Below are 17502 nucleotides of genomic sequence, written 5' to 3'. Positions count from 1 at the left end.
GGGGAAGTCTGGGGAGGACATCTGGAAGAGGAATAAATACCTATCAGGAGCCATCCCAGTCCTGACAGCTGGATGAGTTAGACAAGTGCTAATGAACAAACAGGCTAAATTGTTCCTTTCCCTTCCTGGCAGGCCAAAGCAAGTCTCAGAGCACTCAGAACCCCAGATCTGGCAGCAGGGAGAAGCCCACTCTGCCCAGCTACACCAGCCCAGCTCTCTGCCCCCAGGGAAATGAAGATCATGCCAGCCTCTAGGAACAGTCAGGCTGCATCCCCTCCTCCCTAGGGCTGCTCCTAGGGCAGAGAGGTGATGCAGGCAGGCCAGCAGGCTCCATGCCTCTGCTCCATAATGGCCTGTAGCCCCTTCCTTCCCCTGCTCCCAAAGGGAGGCACACCCAGTGCTGAACACTCAGCCTAACTCCATCCGGTCCTCCTTCCCTACGTCTATTGTGGCTCAAAATTTATCCGGTTTCTGACAGAAATAAAAAAAATTAAATATATATATATATAAAACACTGCACCTCCCCTCAGCCCTTCAAAGTAAAAGTAGCTGTGGCCTTTCCCCAGGGAGGGGGAGATGAGTTTAAACATGAGTCCCCCATCCAGGCAGCACTGCTCCACTCCTCCTCCTCCTCCAAGGACTTTCACACAGCCCTGTCCCGTCAGCCTGTCTGTGGCATTTGATTCCTGTCTGTCACTAAGTGATGAGGACAAAGGGTGAGGAGTCAGGAAAAGGTCTGAGCTACTTTGTTCATCGTCTGGATACGAACTTTGGATGAACTCCGTGGGGAAAGAGAAAAGCCGCATGGAGCGGGACGCACCGTGCACAGCGCTCTCTCTCCTCAAAAACAAAAAAAAAAGGAAGGAAAAAAAAAAAAAAAGAAAAGGGAGGCTTGAACAAGGGGAAGGGGTGGGAGGGAAAGGGAGAGCAGAGCATTCCCCATCCCCATGGCGGCAGGCAGTCCTGAGAGCTCCCTGCTCCGAGGAGACAGAAGGATATTCAAAGCGCCTTCCCAGGAGGCATGTTCAATAAAGCAGGATGCCAACGCAGCCTTTTCTCAAACAAATCTGTTAGCGGCGGGCCAGGGGCCAGCCACAAGGGCTTGCTTTTTAAAGCAACCAAATGGGAATTTCCTAATAAAATAAAAATTTTTTTAAAAAGCCCCACCGTGGCACGGGTAAAGGGAAGCTTGCTGGCAGCAACATGAAGTATTTTGCACACACAGACCTCTCTGGGAAGCATGGGAAGATGAAATAGAGTGCAGGGCAGGGAGTTTTGGGATGCAGCCAGGGCCAGGGCACCAAGGCACCCGTGAGCTCCCCTGGCACCCACCCGGAGGGGCTGAGAGAGAACAGTGCCTAGAGCACAGTCACGTAGCAGGGTGAAGGCTTGCAACCACGATTTCTGCTGCTCCGAGCAAGGGAGGAGGCTCGGGCTGCATTGGGGCACAAGTGATTTCCCTCGTGGTGACCTCAAAAAGCCACCACAGGGCACACTTGGCTCTGCTTTTCAGGGCTAAGCCAAACCAGTTTGCAACTGGAAAGCCCTGTGGTATTCCTGCAGACATCAGGTAAACGAGCCCCTCCTGGGCAGCAGAGCCACCACACAGCTCCTCCTGAATGGCTCCTGCCCAGCAGCCAAGGCGCCTGCCCTGGCATGGGACACTGCCTCCCTGGAGGATTACTGACAGGCAGGAAAACAATTCCAACTGCACAGGCAGCTCTGCAGTGCTCATGAGAGATCTGCTGAGCGCTGGGTGAAGGGTGTCCCATCAAACCACCCCACCATGCTGCACCAGCATCACCCACTGCACACCAGCAGGGACTCCCAGCCCACAGGCTGGCTGGGAACACCAAACGAGCAGTTGGGAATCTGAGGGATACGCTGGAGGCTGTTCACCACCAGCCTTCCCTGGAAATCCCTGGAAAGATTGGGTGAATGTAGTCTCCAGGATGGGGAATCCTACATAAGACAGAGGCTGTGTGGGTTACAAAACCCAGGAGAGCACTTGAAAGCAACACACTGGAACAAGCTGGAGATCACCCTGGATGCCTCGTCTCTCAACTGAACACCAGCAAATAGAAAAACAGTTCTGCACAAGAAAGCTCTACCTGGAAAACAAACACAGCAGCCCAGCAGAAGGCACTGGTGAGATGTCCCCAAGCAGGCACAGGGCTCACATTCCCTTTCAGGATGGGCAAAATCCCATCCCTTCTGTGGTGCCCAGCACAGGAGAGCTGCAGAGATGGTCACAGCAATCTCTAATCCCAGCTCCAGCGTGGCCTCTCTGTTTGGGAAGGTAATAACTCACCACCAGAACCAGCAAGTGGAACAGATCAAAGGCTCAGCTTCACTGACTCACAGCTACACACAGCCCCAGCCCTCTCAAGATCCACCAGCTCTGCACCAAGACAACAACCAGGGAAAAATGGAATAAAAAGGGGAAGGCAGCACATTTCTCAGGGAACCAACCCGCCTGTGAAGGCTGGGAAAGCAGGATCCTCCCTTACAGTTACCACCACATCCCAGAGGAGCACATGTGAGGAGGTCACTCAAGCATCTCAGAGGCATTGCCCAAGACCTCTGATGGAGAAACTTTGATCTCCTCCAAGCACGGCCAGTCCCTGGGGACTGCCTCTAAAGCACACAGCAGAGCGTGCCAGGGCAGAGCGACTCCACACAGAGAACCACAGCCCTTTTGGAAGGGTTTGTTCTCCTGCTCGCTTCAGAAAGCCCAAAAAGTTCATCTGGCAGTGGGAGGGACCTGCACCCAGCAGCTCAGCCAAGGTAGCCTGGCTCAAGGCAGTAAGTCACCACCAGTGTGAACCACACTGAAGGAGGGGGAAAAATGGACAGGATGTTGACTGGATTGGCCAGCAATCCTATTTGCAGAAAGTGGGAGCTTGGGAAGGAGATGCTGGTGCTGCTGAATCCAGGGCTGTTTTGAGAAGAGCAAGAGGAAATAGAGGGAAAAAGTGGGGCCTGGGGAAAAGAAGGGAAAAGAAAACAAATCTGCTTTATTATAGCTTGAAACCCAAGGAGACTGATTAAAGCAAACATCCCCCCTGCCCCTTCCAAGGGTTGTCTCGTCTGCTTCCTAAATCTGATTCCCATTTGTCTCTATATGGTTCTCATTTGTTCTTTGTTTAGGTCTCCTCCATGCTCCTTGCTGACTCTTAGGAGCCCTCCATGGAGCCATCAGGACCAGTTTCCCTCAGGAACCTGCAAGGGCAATCCCTGACCAGGGTCAGACCCAGCACTGGTGCCTGTGCACAGGGAGGAGATGCAGCAAGAGGAAGGCAGCAGGATACAACTACACACAATAGGCAAGAGGCCAAGGAAATCCTTGGAAAGCCCTACCCAGTGGTGCTGATGAGCACCTGGGTGCCTCTGGGGTAGCATTCCCAAAGGGTGAAGCAAAAGCAATTAAAAAAAAGCAAAAGGAACCAGGAAGAGGGGATGCAGCATGAGCACAGATCCACCCAGCATTTCCCTCTCTTATTAGCAGACAGCCTTCTGATTAAACAGCAGCTTAAAAATTACCCTAATGGAGCTCCTTTCAAACACAAACCACAGGGACCTCTCCTAATGGCACAGCTCCTTTCCCAATCCCAGCCCAGGATGATGCAGCAGGTCCATGGGCTGCCCTTGCCCGCAGCACTGGCACGCTCTGCCAGCCGTGCCCGCTGCTCCCAACGGGGTCTGGGAGCACTGTGCCACCATGGGCTGCACTTTCTGTCCTGGCCCCTGGCTCTCAGAGCCCTGGATGTGCTGCCCGTGCAGAAGGACATCTGCAAGGCCTAGCCAAAAGCGCCAGGAAAAGGGAAATAAAAATCTGCCCTTCTACCTATGTGGATTTGCCATTGCCTCAGGACACATGGAAAGACCAAGGACATCCCCTACCACCACTCTCTGCTGTGCCTCACCTTCCTCCATGCTACTTGTGAGTTTCTCATGGTAAACAATTCCAGTCTGCCCTTGGGATAGTCTCTCTGAGCGGCCAGCCATGCCATCATGCTGCTGCACATCCTTATCCCCGACAGCCCACAGGTGAGGATCCCATGACTTCCGAGACCTGGATGCAGAAGAGTTATTTCCAAAGAAAACTCCCACCCCAGGCTGTGCACCTGCCAGACATGCACTGCAATCCTATCCAAAAGGAAACACAGATAAATACAATAAAAACCAACCCCACTGCCCATCCAATCCATCCACAAGAGCAAACCCAGCAGGGGCTGAGCTCCCCAGAGCCAGGGCCAAGCCTGCAGCCACCCAACATCAGAGCAGGTCCAGATGGTTGCACAGACATCGTGACATTACACAACACCACCTTCCCCCTCCGGCTCGCTGTCTCTGGAGAGGACACAGCACCAGCAGCTGCTCTCCCTGCTCCCTCCTGCCCACAAGGAAAGCAGAGACCCCTGACCTTCTCCAACACATCCCCCCAGCCCCTGTGCAGCTTAAGCAGCCCAGGTGTGCAAATGTTACCCAATGCCCTCGCCAGGCAGAAAGTAAATTCCAGCAAACGGGGGAAATGCCAGCCGCAGTCAGACACTGGGATGTGCAAATAGCAGCCGGGGACCTTCGGGAGAGGAACAGCCCAGGCCCAGGCACTTCTACCTATAATCCCTCTCAGGATGCCCCCTCCAGCAGCTCCTGTGGCAGACAAGGGATGCTAATTTGACTATTTGAGGGAATGAAAAAAAAAAATAAACGTTTGCTCTTGCGCTAAATGACCTTTTCAGCCACTTGGGGACAGAATTGTACCGGGGCTTTGGAGTGAGCTACAGCGGGCGCTGCTTGCTCCCTGCTCCCCCATGCTGGATGCTTTGTGCCTCCAGATGCATTTAAGGGGTCCGTGCCTCCCAGCCACCTCTGGCCACCCAGCAACAGAGCCAAGAAAAAGCCTCTTTGGAAAAATCTGCATCAAGTAGGGAGGAAGAAGTGGTCTGCTACGAGCTCGCCGAGCAAAGCGCTTCAGCCGGTTTCATTTCACATCGCCGAGAGCGTAAATCGGGGAACTGCTCCTCGGGTTCTTCTCCATTAGCAAAGTATATTGCAAGTGCCTTCCCACCGCCGATAGCGATCGACACTTCACATCTGCTGACCAGATCTAACAGGCAGGATTTTCCGGGGGAATAATACATTCAGTGAAAACACCATTCCTGCCACCTGCTCCCCCCAAACCGCTCCGGGAGCGGCTCCTCGCTCTCTGCGGCTCTCTCACAGCACCACGCTGCACCCTCGCCAATCTGTGTCAGAAATAAAGAGGTGACCCCTTCAAAGCAAGCTTCAAAACCCCTCAAAACACACTTCCAACCATGCAGTGTGTCCCGCTGCCTGTAACTTCCCTAAATGTGAGCAAGCGCTCTTCTGGAAAGCGCCAGCACCATGCTAAACCTACCGGGGGAAGGGCTGTGTCCTGTGCTATCAAGTCAGGATTGACAGCCACAACTCTTCCCAGCTAATTCCTTTCACCCTGTGAACTGCAATCTCTAGCCTTTTGTCTAGAGATTTGCAATAATCAGAGGATTGCAAATTCATCACGTTATCGCAGTATTTGAAATAATATGTTTGCAATTTATTGCAATATCGCAATCAATCATCTTATTGAAAATTCTTGCAATATTATTGTAATGAATCATATATTACAATAATAATTTTGCATATAAGCAGGCTCCTCTCAAACAAAACAAAATACTAACCTAAAACACTTGCAGGCTTTTAAAATTAGAGATTTAGGGGTTAAAAGCCAAGTTTACAGCTGAAAGCCATAGACCAATCCATGCAGAGGCTCCAGGTATTGTATCATTCCTAATGTTTCACCAGAGAATCACAGCACAAGGAAAAAAAATAAAAAAAAAGATGTGTGTAAACAAGCAAAGGTATATCCACCAGCAGCTTGGGTTTTGAAACATTAATGTTGAAATTAGAAAGGCACATTTAGTAGAGTTATGGGCAGATTCACTTTCAGTTTGGCTCCAGCCTTGTAAATATCAAATGTCAAAAGGAAACAACTGCACTGAGTTAAGAGAGAAAAATCCCCACGCTGTGGAGACATATCTGGGATTGGGATGCTGGAGCTGGGCAAGAAGCAGCAACCAGCAAGGAACACCTCACAACTGGAAAGGGATTTTTGCTGGGTAACCTGCCACTGCTAATTCTGCTAATCGACATCACTCTGGAATTTGAAAATGTTATCCAACCAGGAGAGAAACTTGATTTTCCTCTTCTGGTAACGAGGATGGGCAGGCCAGCCAGGTTGTGTGAAACCAAAAATGGGATGTGGAAATGATGAACTGAGTTTCCCGGATTCTACTCGGGTGAGAAACAAAAATCCAGGCACCAGCATTTAAGCAGGCTGATCTCACTTGCAAAGGCAGCTCTGCTCGTTTTTCAACAAGGCTGAAGTAAAATGGCAAAGTTATCATTTTAGATTAGAGCAGCTCCTCACAGCACTGGCTCTTCTGCGGGTTTTCCATTTATCAGTAGATTTAAGGGGAAAAAAAGGGTGGAGGGGGCTGGAAAGAACCCATCAGCTTAGGGCAAGCAAAAAAGCTATTTTGGGTAAGGCTTCTCCTATAAATAAAAGGCTGGGAAGGGAGGGGACAGTGACAATGTACGGCTCCCTCAAGGTGTCACAGGGGATTTCTATTGTCCATGGTGGCTCCCAAAATGCGGAGCATCAGCAGCAGCACCCTGCTCCTCGGCAGGCACGGCTTCCCTGGCAGCCAAACCCTCCACTGGCTGCCCATTCCCTGGCTGCCTTGCCTTCCCCACCAAGAAAAGGAGCCAGGAGAAGTGCCTTTCTGTTCCAGCTCAAAAAAAAAAAAAAAAAAATTATATATATGCACACATACAGGGGCACAGCTCACAAACACAAGGCCAAGAGATATTATTATTCCTTTTTTTTTTTTTTTTTTTACTTGACACAGTTGCAAATCAATAATTCCAGGCCAAGCGATTCCCAGCAGTGGGAGAAAGCATCACCTGAGTCCCTCCTGAGCCTGGCCTGACAACACACACTAATGTATTCAGCCCACAGCCTCCTCAGGCCACAGCTTTCTGTAATTTATCCCTATAGCACCCACCACCCTGGATTATTTAAGTCGCTGGGGGATGCAGCACCTCTGAGGCAGTTTTGAGCAGAAGCTGCTGACCACCCGGCCCACAAAACCATCAGCTTTGGTTTCCAAGGGAGCTCCCAGCAGATGCTCCCCAAAGGCAACGTGGGTTTCACAAAAAAGCCCCAATATCAATGCCTCGGGAGCGCACTGGGGAGCTGCTTATCTGCAAAGCACCACGCACACCCAAAAATCTGGGGTGCTCACACAGCCTGGGCCCTGGCAGAGGGTGCAGCCTTGGGATGCCACGTGTGACCCCAGGCTGGCAGCCCAGGAGCCAGGCAGTGCCCACAAACACCTTCTCCCACCACTGGGAACACTCGCCAGACCGGAGCCCGATGGATGTTTGGGGAAAGCAAAGGATGCAGATTGAGGTTGGTTTATTAGATTAAGGACAGCCCCATGCAAATAGGGCCATATTGATCTGGTCTGCAAACACCTGGCTGGGAATACGAGCAGCCCCTGAGTATACAGAAGCTGCTGGAGATTATTAACCAGATCCATTGCTGTAAATCACATTACCTCCTTCCAAACCCTGACCCAGCACGGAGTCCCCCATGCTAGGCACTGATCAGGGCACATCCCTGCAGCACAAGGGAGCATCACTTCTCCATACGTGGCACCCAAACGCCTGAAAACTCAGCCCAAAAGTGTGGGCATCCTGCTCTGGGGGCCATGGAGCCAGTTTTGTGCAGATCACCTTCCCCACAGCATGTTACCAAGAGAAACTCACTGCCGTAAGAATGCAAAGCAGGAAGAAAAAAAAATTACAAATAATAAAAAAGGTGGAAAAATAAATAATATCACTTCTTCAGGGGAACACTCAGCCCCATTCCTATTGGGCTCCTCATATTTTGCATCAACTGCAAACCACCCCTGTAGTGCACAGGGCAGACAAGACAGGCTCTGCTGTCTCCCAAAGCACCCCAACTCCAAGCACAAGGAGGGAAAAAAAGGTAGTACTAAAATCCTTCTCAGCAGATTTCCAAGAGATCACAAAGCCCTCTGCAGAGCTTCATTAGCAGAGAAGGCAGCAGTTCCAGGATTAAAGGAGGAACTGGGGAATAAGGTGTTGAAGCAAAGGCAGATGAGGAATCCTGTCTTCCTGCCTTCTCCCTGCCAAAATCCACAGCTCTGATTCAGCAGAAGCAGCAGCACAGCCTACTATATCTCACTGCAAACAAACCCATTTATGTTTAAACCACCACCCTACTCCTCTCAAGGACTGCTGCATGCAGTAATTTCCTTGTGACAGGGAAAAAAAAAAAAAAAAAAAAACCAAAAAACAAACCATGATGAAATTGTCTCAGAGTTTCGCTGTGTTTTGTTTACAACCACTGCCCTCAAACCCAGGGCCGGCACGAGTCCTGCTAACAAGAATAAATCTCACATTTGAGAGCATTTAGAAAAGCTCTGCTTGCAGACACTCAGCGCTCCAAGGAGGAAATCCCTCTGCAGGTCTCAAATAAGGCAACTTGAACCACTTTTCCCTGGAGAAATTTAGGCCTGAAAGATCTTCTGAGTTTCTCATTTGGAGCTACAAGGCTCAATAACAGGATCTCTTTCCCTGGACTCACCCACAAACTGACTGCTGCCAGGATCATGCACAGGCAAGGGGAGATGGACTGGAGAGAGACCCATGGCAGCAGGGAAAACACCCAACATTTATGGAAGAGAATGCTCTGGTTAGCTGCTGTTTATGGTTAATACAGGTATTTTTCCAAATGCATTAATAGTGAATGCAGATTTGTTCTCTTCTGTGCCTTGTCAGCAGGAATCACCCAAATAGTGAGCTGATCCAGGAACCCTCCATCCCTGGACCCAAAGCCACCCAAAACCTGGGAGGCCAGTGCAAGCAAAGGCTTGGAAACTTGGGAGCACGGGGATCAAGAGCTGCAAGAGTGGCTCATCCATCTCCCAGGAAAAAACAGACAGGGCTGGGAGCAGCAGGACACAGCAGACCCTCCATGAGCACCTTCCTGCTCTGCTGCAGTCACAACAAAGTTTGCTCAACATCAGGCACCCATAATAGAACAGTTAAACTGCTTGAAATAAAAAGCAAACAGGTTTGCTCCAGTACACCCCAAATCACAGGGAGCCCCTCAGGAGCAGGAATGTTATGCCAGAGCCAGGCCTGGTTTCTCTGCTTTAATGGCAGGGCTGAGGGAGAGGAGGTGGGAAGAAGAGCCCACTGGCAGCCCTGTTCTTCCCACCTCCTCCCCTGGAGGATTGCAGGAGGCCAATTTTGATTAAACTAATTAAGCCTGCTCCATTCAAAGAGCTCCAACCACATGCTACCAGGGGAGAAGAAGAAAATATGAAATTAAAAGTAAAAAAGAGAAGCCTGCCCTCAAGCACGCTCCTCCAAAGCCACCCATCCCCCTGATGGACACCACCATACTGGAAAATAAAAGCCCAGAAAACTGACTTGTTTTAGGGACAGGTCCAGCCCTGAAGACCCTGCTCCTTCCAGCTGCCAGGACCTACTGGGACACATCCCACCTCCCATCAGGATGAGTGGTTTCCAGTCCCAGAGGCAGCCACTCCTCCACCAAGCCAAGGTCTACCAAACCATCCCTATCTTCCAGTCCCTTGCACACTCCCTCCCCTCCTTTCCCTTGAAGCCATCAGGTTTCTGGAAGCACTTTAATTGTGAGTTATAGCAAGGCTTCCTCGGGCGGTGTGGATGGGGCTGGAGGCCCCCCGCTCTCCCAAAATGTTTCACTTCCCCCCAGGGCAGCCACACCAGGGACCCTGCAGACTCTGCCTGGCACTGAGAGAGAAACATCACTTCTGCCTTCAAAGCCTTTCAACTGGAAGGGGAAAAAAATAAAAAAATCAGTAATAACAAATATCAAAGCAAAGGCTTCCTCCCCTTTGAAGGGCAGGAGGGAGAGCAGCCAGGCGAGGGCTGGACCTGCCCAGAGCTGAGCAGGGACCCAGATCCTGCAGGGCTGCAGGACTGAGCACTTCCCTGATGAGCTTTCTTTCCAAGCAGCAGAATGATGCCTTAGGTGCAAGAATTGCATTGAAATTCAAATCGGGGTTTTGAACTCTCTCCTGCGCCTTGGGAAACCTCCTCAGTGGAAAGGCAGGATAAGGAGGAGGGCAGGATTTGATACCCTGGGGAAGGAAAGCAAGCTGCCCCATCCTGCTGGGAGGAATGCTTGAGCCAAGGGGCACTGGGCTTGCCAGTGTACCCCTGTCAAAGCTCTGCCCCACACCCCAAAAACCCCAGCACTGCACCACACCCCATCTGCCCCTCTTCTCCCCACGCTGCTCCTGGTGGGGTTTTACTTGGGGCGTGGGGAAAAGAGGGGAGGGAGGGAGGAAGAAAAAGAAACCCCATATCATAATTGCTATATTAAAGAGAAATAGCAGGCAAGAATAATAAGAGAGGTGTCAGAAGTGAAATACAGTAACAGACATTAAAAAAAAAAAGACTACAGTTCTGCGATGGGGGTGTTAATTGAACACAGAGCTGGAGAGAACAAAGGGGTGTTAAGGAAGAGAAGAAGGGGAAAAATCCTACCTCCTCCAAAGATCTGATTTGAGTTAAGTTTGGTGAAGATAATGCACAGGGAAAGGTAGCTAAGAGGCACCTTATATAGCTATTATGTTCTAAAATTAAAAAAAAAAAAACAAAAACCAAAAAAAGACAACAAACCCATTATTCAACAACAATTGCATGGCTAATCAGTGCTGTCTATAAATATTCCACTTTGTAAATCCCCCCCATTGGTGCTATGTACATTTTTCTTTTAATCCCGAATTCCTTCAACACAGGAGGGAGAGGAGGCTAAGAAAATAAAAAATTGTGAGATTTCAAATGCAAAGTCAGGGTCTTCTTAAGAAGTAGAGAATTTGCCCGATGCCCTCACCTCCCCCAAATGAGCGGAGAAAGTGAAACGATGGGAAAAGCTCTTAAGGAGGAGGAATCAGATTAAATGGTCATATATCCTGTGCTCAGCCTCTCCCCACCGGTCCCTGCCGAACGAGATGGGAGTTGGGAAAGGCTCACAGCTGAAATAGATGCTGCTGCATTTTGACAGCAGATATTTTCCAGTTTGCCATCCAAGGACCCCACGTCTGCGTACGCCTTGCCTGATTCTTCTGCTTAGCTATTCTGCTCATGCAGAGAACAGCTTAAAAAAAAAAAAAACATACCAAGAGAGAGGGGAAAAAAACAAGAGGGAAAAAAAAAATAAACAGCCATAAAGACAGAGACCCTACCCCTGCCTTCAAACTTTTTATAAATCAGGAATGCAATTTCCGATTTCAATCCCTATTGATGGAGGAATCAATTGTATTTAGGACAACAATGCCTCCCATTTCCATAATTATTATTCCAAAAAGCCAGCCAGCCAGCCATTTGAAGGCAGTCCTGCCCCTTCCCTCGCAACAAAGCAACCAACAGCAAGTGAAAACACACCAAATGAACGCCGACAACTTCGATGTATATTTAAGCAGCAATTTTTTTCCTTCCCCTACATACTCCTGCCTGGATCAGATCTCTCAACTTTTATTACTTTTAAACAGATATCACCCCAAAGGTCTGCAGACCAAAAAAAAAAAAAAAAAAAAAGCTCAGGGGGTTGCCATTTATCATTATAATTTTTAAAAGTGATAATAAATACTTTAAAAAAAAACTGAAGAGCCCAAATGCAAAAGGCGACTCTTTGGCCAGTAGAGATGACCTATTTTTGTAAGAACTTTATGGACACTTTGGGTTTGCTCAAGACAAGGTTAACACTATGAAATAGTAGCCATAATGTTGCGAGAGATGGTGGTAAAGTCTCTGCAAGGCTCTGGAGTCACTTAAATCAGGCAGCGGGGTAACCGAACGCACATTTCTGCACATCATAACGCCGGGGGGAAGATGTACGCACGCACTTTCAAACACCCACCAGTGACCACAAACAATCACCAGGATTTCAAACGCCACACATGCAAAAATCTGGGAAGCTACATGGAAAGTGGGAAGCGAGAAGTTGGCTCAACTTTCACGCCGCTGCCCGCGAGGAAGGGGTAAGCAAACAGACGCAGGCGGTACCCTCGGCCCCAGAAAAAACAAGGCAAACTTCCTCCTAGCATTGGGCCCACAAAGCAGTGATTAAAAAAAAAAATAATAAAAATAAACCGAAACCATCTGGCTGTTTGCTTTCTTATGAAGTGTGACTTTTGGGGATGCAGATTGGGGGGGGAAGAGGGGAGGAGGTCTTTGAATTTGCAAAGTGAAAGAATTCACCGCAAACATATCCAAGGGTAGATAAACAACGCTCCAAAAGCTATCTCGAGTCAACCTCTTTGGAGACCTCCACAGCACAGCCCTGTAAGCCAAGGAATCCAGGCACAACACCAACAAACAGCATTTATAAAAATGTAAAACAGCCCCAGTTCACACCTGAATATCCTTATTTCCAGCAGCATGCTTCGCCCTATACCATCTCTTTCCATTTTCCTTCGCAGACAGGAATTATTACACCCTGTCACTGTGGCTATGCACAGCTCCTCATCCCTCTCCAGCTCACTGGGACCTCACAGCATCCCTGAGCTCACCTGGCTTTCCCCACCAAGTTTGGTCCCAGCAGATTCCTTGTTCCCTAACTTTGCCACTGCGCTGATAGCGAAGCTGAGCTGGGATTGAACAGTTACTCTGCCAAAAAGTGTCCCTGCACAGGCAACATATGGAGCATCAAATACAGCATCAAACACACTTAGGGAAGGGACAGGCAAAGGCTCCTTGGCTCACACAAAATTACAGGAGAAAGAGAGAAGAGGGGAAGGAATTCGGTGGCTCCCTTTTTTTGCGGAGGCGCGCGGGGGAACGCTATAAATTCCCAATCCCAAACCTTTCTCTCTACGTAGACTCACATCACAGCATAAGAAGAGTTTGGAGGTCCCCACACCAAACCCACTGCTGGTTCTTATGGGAAGTCAGCAGGGAAGGACTCCTCGGGAAGGTCAGAGGCGGCCCCGCAGCCGGGAGGGCTGGGGAGAGCCGAATGCCATCGGTAGGTGCTTTGTCTAGGCTACACGCTGCACAAACAACGCTTAACAAAGGGCCCTCTTAGTCATTTTATATATATTGCAGGAGTCAAGTAATTGTATTTTCAATCAGCTGCTCATGCTGGGAGGTTTTAGATATATATATTTAAGGACGGGGGAAAAAAAAAAAAAAAATAAGACCCAGTTCAGGTTTCTGAAAGCTGCTCCCCTTTTATGTGTAACTATCAATGTATATCAACTGGGTGTGCAATCATATTTATTGTCACTTTCATTCATGTCATGCCCTTGCTTATATGGCTTAGATATGAATTATTGACTGTTTCAGTCCTTGTTGTAAAGAGGGGGGAAGGGGGGGAAAAGTCAAGTACTTTGCAGCGTGCTAAAACAAGGCAGCTACGGCGGCTTGGGAAAGCCCACAGATCAACTCTGGTCAGCTCAGAAAGCCAACAGGAGAGATTAACCACCCCCAGATTTCCATCATTCCCCCCACTTTATTTTTTTTTACATTTATATTAAAAAAAAAAAAATAAAAGAGATTCCAACAAATACATAAATAAGTGGTGCATGTTGCTAAATGTCCTTCCCTGAGCATCTGTTGTTTAAGATCACCCTTGATTGATGACTGCTATTTTTTAATTGTTGCTTTTAAAATTTAAATGCCCCCCTGGGATGTGTTATAAGTGTGTTAGTACATGGTAGGAGGTCTGGAAAGTGGGAAACAGCAGAACCAACGCTCTCATGCCATTAGCTTCTAAAGAAGCCTGAGAACACCCCATGCCATAAAACAACAGTACCCTAAAGTAACTAACAATCTAATATATTGCTTTCACTAAAGGCAACTGACAACTCGCTCTTACATGAGCTAGCCTGGATGATTGGCAGACAAGAGCATTTTAACTCTTTCTTTAAAAAAAAAAGTAAGAAACCTTTGTGTTTACCTGAATACTAATGGTAATAAAACTGCACAGTTTCATTTTGTTGGGATTATTTCCCACACACCCACTCTGCATTCTGATTTTTTTGTTGTTGTTTTTTAAGCAGTGCCATGTCTTAAAGAAGAAACTAGAGCAAGACACAAATTGCAAGGGGGTTGATTTTTTTTTTTCTCCCCAGAAAAAGCAATAAATAAAGAAAGGCCATACAATAGAAATTAAACCACGATATTTTCTCTTCTAGACACAAACCACATCATGCAAGTCCACTGCCAGAAGCATTAAATACCAACGAGTTATTTCTCCCCACTTAAATAGTGCTGCATTGGGGCGGGGGGCACACAAACTTGGGGAATAAAATCCCCAAAGAACAAGAAGAAAAACAATACAAAAACCAACAGCATTGATTTCCTACCTGTTTTTTCTTTGATTTCACACAAGACATTAAAAAGCGCCGGCTTCATCCTGTGGCAGTTTAAAGCATGTTTCCTGGAGAGAAAAGCAAAGAGGGGAGGGTGAGCTCAGGATGTCACCACGAGGAGCAACTTTCCCAATTCATGCTGGCTGGCACAGGGAGGGCAGGTTTGAGCCCCCAGTGCTGCAAACAGCCACCCAGCCAAGGCAGGGGAGGTGAATGTCACCAGTTTAGGAACGAAAAGCGCTCCACGGCCGGCGCGATGCTCCACGGCAGAACCAGCAGCTTTTGGGAGCCAAGCTCGGACCAAATGCCTTGTTCAATGCACTGGGCTCTCTCCCTGTCCCTCCACCTCCCATATCACACCAGGCCATGTGCTTTATTTGTGAGGCAGAGGGGAAATAAACTCCTCCTTGCCCCAGTGCTGGAAACATCCCCTGCTTAGAGCTGTCAATTCAGGGAATTTCAGCGCCCAACGCGGAGCACAGGAAGACACATGGAGAGAGAACCCCCATTCCTCTGCCTCCATGCTACTTACATCCAGCTTATTTGCAGGTGTTAAAATTTAATTCTTTACAACAGGGACAGTAAACACATTAAAAAATCACAGCCGGCTGCTTCTGGGAAGGGGAGGGATTGCTATTCAACGCTGCTCCTTTCGGCTGCTGTTATTCCAGAGCTGACCGTTCTCCTGTGGGTTTTGAGGAGAGACTTTGGGGAGGGGGCGCTTTAATTGGCTGGTTTTAAAACCCACCACACGCAAAGAAACAGCGTGATTTCATTTTTTTTTTTTTCTCTTGAGCCATGGGGTGATTTAGCCAAGGGTTCAGTCTGCACACGGGGCTGTTGCTATCCGGCGCCGGTTACGGGGAATTTCTGTTTACCAACCAAAATTACACGCGAAAGATGATGTGAACATCTGGCAAACATTCACACTACTTACCCCACCACCCACAACATGCTAAAAAGATTTATATATCTGATGAAGTCTCTCAAAGGTATATACCCTTGCAGAACCACAGTGCTCCCTTATCAGCACACCCAGATGGGCGCAGACATTTGGGTATACGCAAATCACGAACGTACGCTGTAAGGGCCCTCTCACAAATAATGCTGGCACTTTGTATCTTCCAAAAACTTAATTTAGAAAAAAAATAACCAAGGAAGAAAAAATAAACAAAAAAAAAAAAAAAAAAAGGCAGCAAAACAACCGCGCAACAGTAGGAGGGAAGGAGAAAATGCAAAGCCCAATGTTATTGATAAATGCAGCGTGTTTGCCAGCTCAGAATTAAAAATAATAATAATAATAATAATAATTTACAAAGAAAGAAAAAGGCACTGGGAGGAAGCAGCTGAAATAGCCCAGCAAGGCAAACCCGTAAAGCCTTCTCCTAGCTCTATTCTGCTTTGGTTTTATTGATTTGATTAACTACACTAAATTATCCAGGCAGGAACACACACGATTCCTGCAACTTTCCAAAGGAAGAGCCCCTCACTGCCCCGGGTCTGGCCGGGGAGAAAGTGAATGATTTCCTCCTCCTCCTCCTCCCAGCTACTCTGCCCCTGCAAGAACATAAGAAAATGAGTAAGATCAACCCTACAACAAGCATTTTTGGTAAGCAGGAGCTCCACAGAAGCTGTGGAGGCAGGGAGGATGGACGCTGAGGTTTGGGGTACTTTTATCCTTCTGCAAGTTCTTCAGCGAGTTTTGGGGCTGCGCGGTGCGTTTTTCCAGGAACAATGTATTCTAGCAATCTGCTTCAACTCGGGGCATAAATATCAGGAGGAAGGACAACACACCAAGCAGCTTTGCAGCCCAGAAGAAATATCAAGTGTAACCCAGGCAATTCAGGGCAACTTTTTTGTTCTAATTCCTTCATTTGAGGGTTTTTTTTTTTCTCCTCCCCTCCCTGAACTTTTGGTAGTGCCTTTGAAGGTGCGCATTAGGTTTGCACTCTCCGAAGCTCAGGGCAATTCAGACATCGGCTCTTACAGCCTTATTTCTTCCTTTTTAAATACATCTGCAATTAAGAGGGGCGAAAAAAAAAAAAAAAAGAAAAAAGGCAGAGCTTCTATGAGCATCTTCAAGGCGCAGAAACGCGCTGAAAAAATAACACCACTACAGGGGCCTAAGAAAGAACATTATTAGCCGCCCTAGAAGCGGGGCAGCACTTGGTGGCTTCTTTCGGAGGAGCCCGGAGCGGAGCCCCAACCACGACCACCCTCCGCAGTTAAAACCCCCCACCCCAAAAAGGCTGGGAAAAGCCAGGCCCAGCTTGTGGATGGAGGCAGGGGGAGGCTGCGGGCGCGGCGACCCCTCGAAACCGCCCCGAAGTTGGGAGGTGGGAGAAAGATGCGAAAAAATAAACGGGGAGCGGGGGGGGTATTCACCGGTCCCCTTTCTTTTCCCCGTCCCCCCCTGCCACATTTCCCCGCAGCAGGAGCAGCAGCACCCCCGTACCCCGATGCTCCCGCGGCCGGGCGCGCTCCCCCCGCCGGACAACAAAGGCCGGGCCGGGGCGCGGGGGAAACTTCCCGGCACCTGCCCCCCGCCTCCCGCTCCCCGCCGCTCTCACCTGGCCTGCGCCTCGTCCAAACTCTGGTCCGTGATGGTCATGATCTGCTGTAAGATGTCTCCGATGTCCTGCTTCCTGCCTGCCTCCCCCTCCGCCCCGCCTGGTCCATCCTGCATGTGCTGGGACAGGCCCGGGTGCCCCGGCATCCCCACCCCGCTGTGCGTGTGCATCAGCCGCGGCTGGTCATCCATCGCCGGCCGCCGGCCCCGCTCCGCCGCCGCCTCCTGCCCTGGCTGCCGGGAGCGGCGCGGCTGGGCTGGCCGCCTGGCTCCTCGCTTTCTTTTCTTGCTCGCTTTCTTCTTCTTCTTTCCTCCCCCCCCTTCTTCCTCCTCCTCCTCCTCCCCAGCCTCTTCCTCTTCGCTTTTTATTTATCCTTCACGCTGGCGCCCGGCTCCGCGGCGGGGAGGAAGAGGAGGAGGAGAAAAAAATGAAAGGGGGGGGGGGGA

At 49.2% G+C, this 17502-nt stretch overlaps 1 protein-coding gene across 2 annotated transcripts in view; it reads right to left on the bottom strand.

Annotated features, from left to right (window-relative positions):
- The window catches only part of PBX1 (PBX homeobox 1), a 132939-nt gene extending 115437 nt beyond the window's left edge, over window positions 1-17502 (bottom strand). For both annotated transcript variants that reach the window (XM_063165224.1, XM_063165225.1), the window contains exons 1-2: window positions 17057-17502; window positions 14481-14554 (exon numbers count right to left, since the gene is read on the bottom strand). In XM_063165224.1, the coding sequence (XP_063021294.1) occupies window positions 14481-14554; window positions 17057-17247 (265 nt within the window). In that variant the 5' untranslated portion in view covers window positions 17248-17502. The remainder of the gene's footprint in view (window positions 1-14480; window positions 14555-17056) is intronic.

Source organism: Melospiza melodia, chromosome 11 (genome assembly GCF_035770615.1).
Source record: "Melospiza melodia melodia isolate bMelMel2 chromosome 11, bMelMel2.pri, whole genome shotgun sequence".
Lineage (NCBI taxonomy): Eukaryota > Metazoa > Chordata > Aves > Passeriformes > Passerellidae > Melospiza > Melospiza melodia.
The sequence above is the reverse complement of the archived record's forward strand: the minus strand, read 5'-3'. Positions and strand labels throughout refer to the sequence as shown.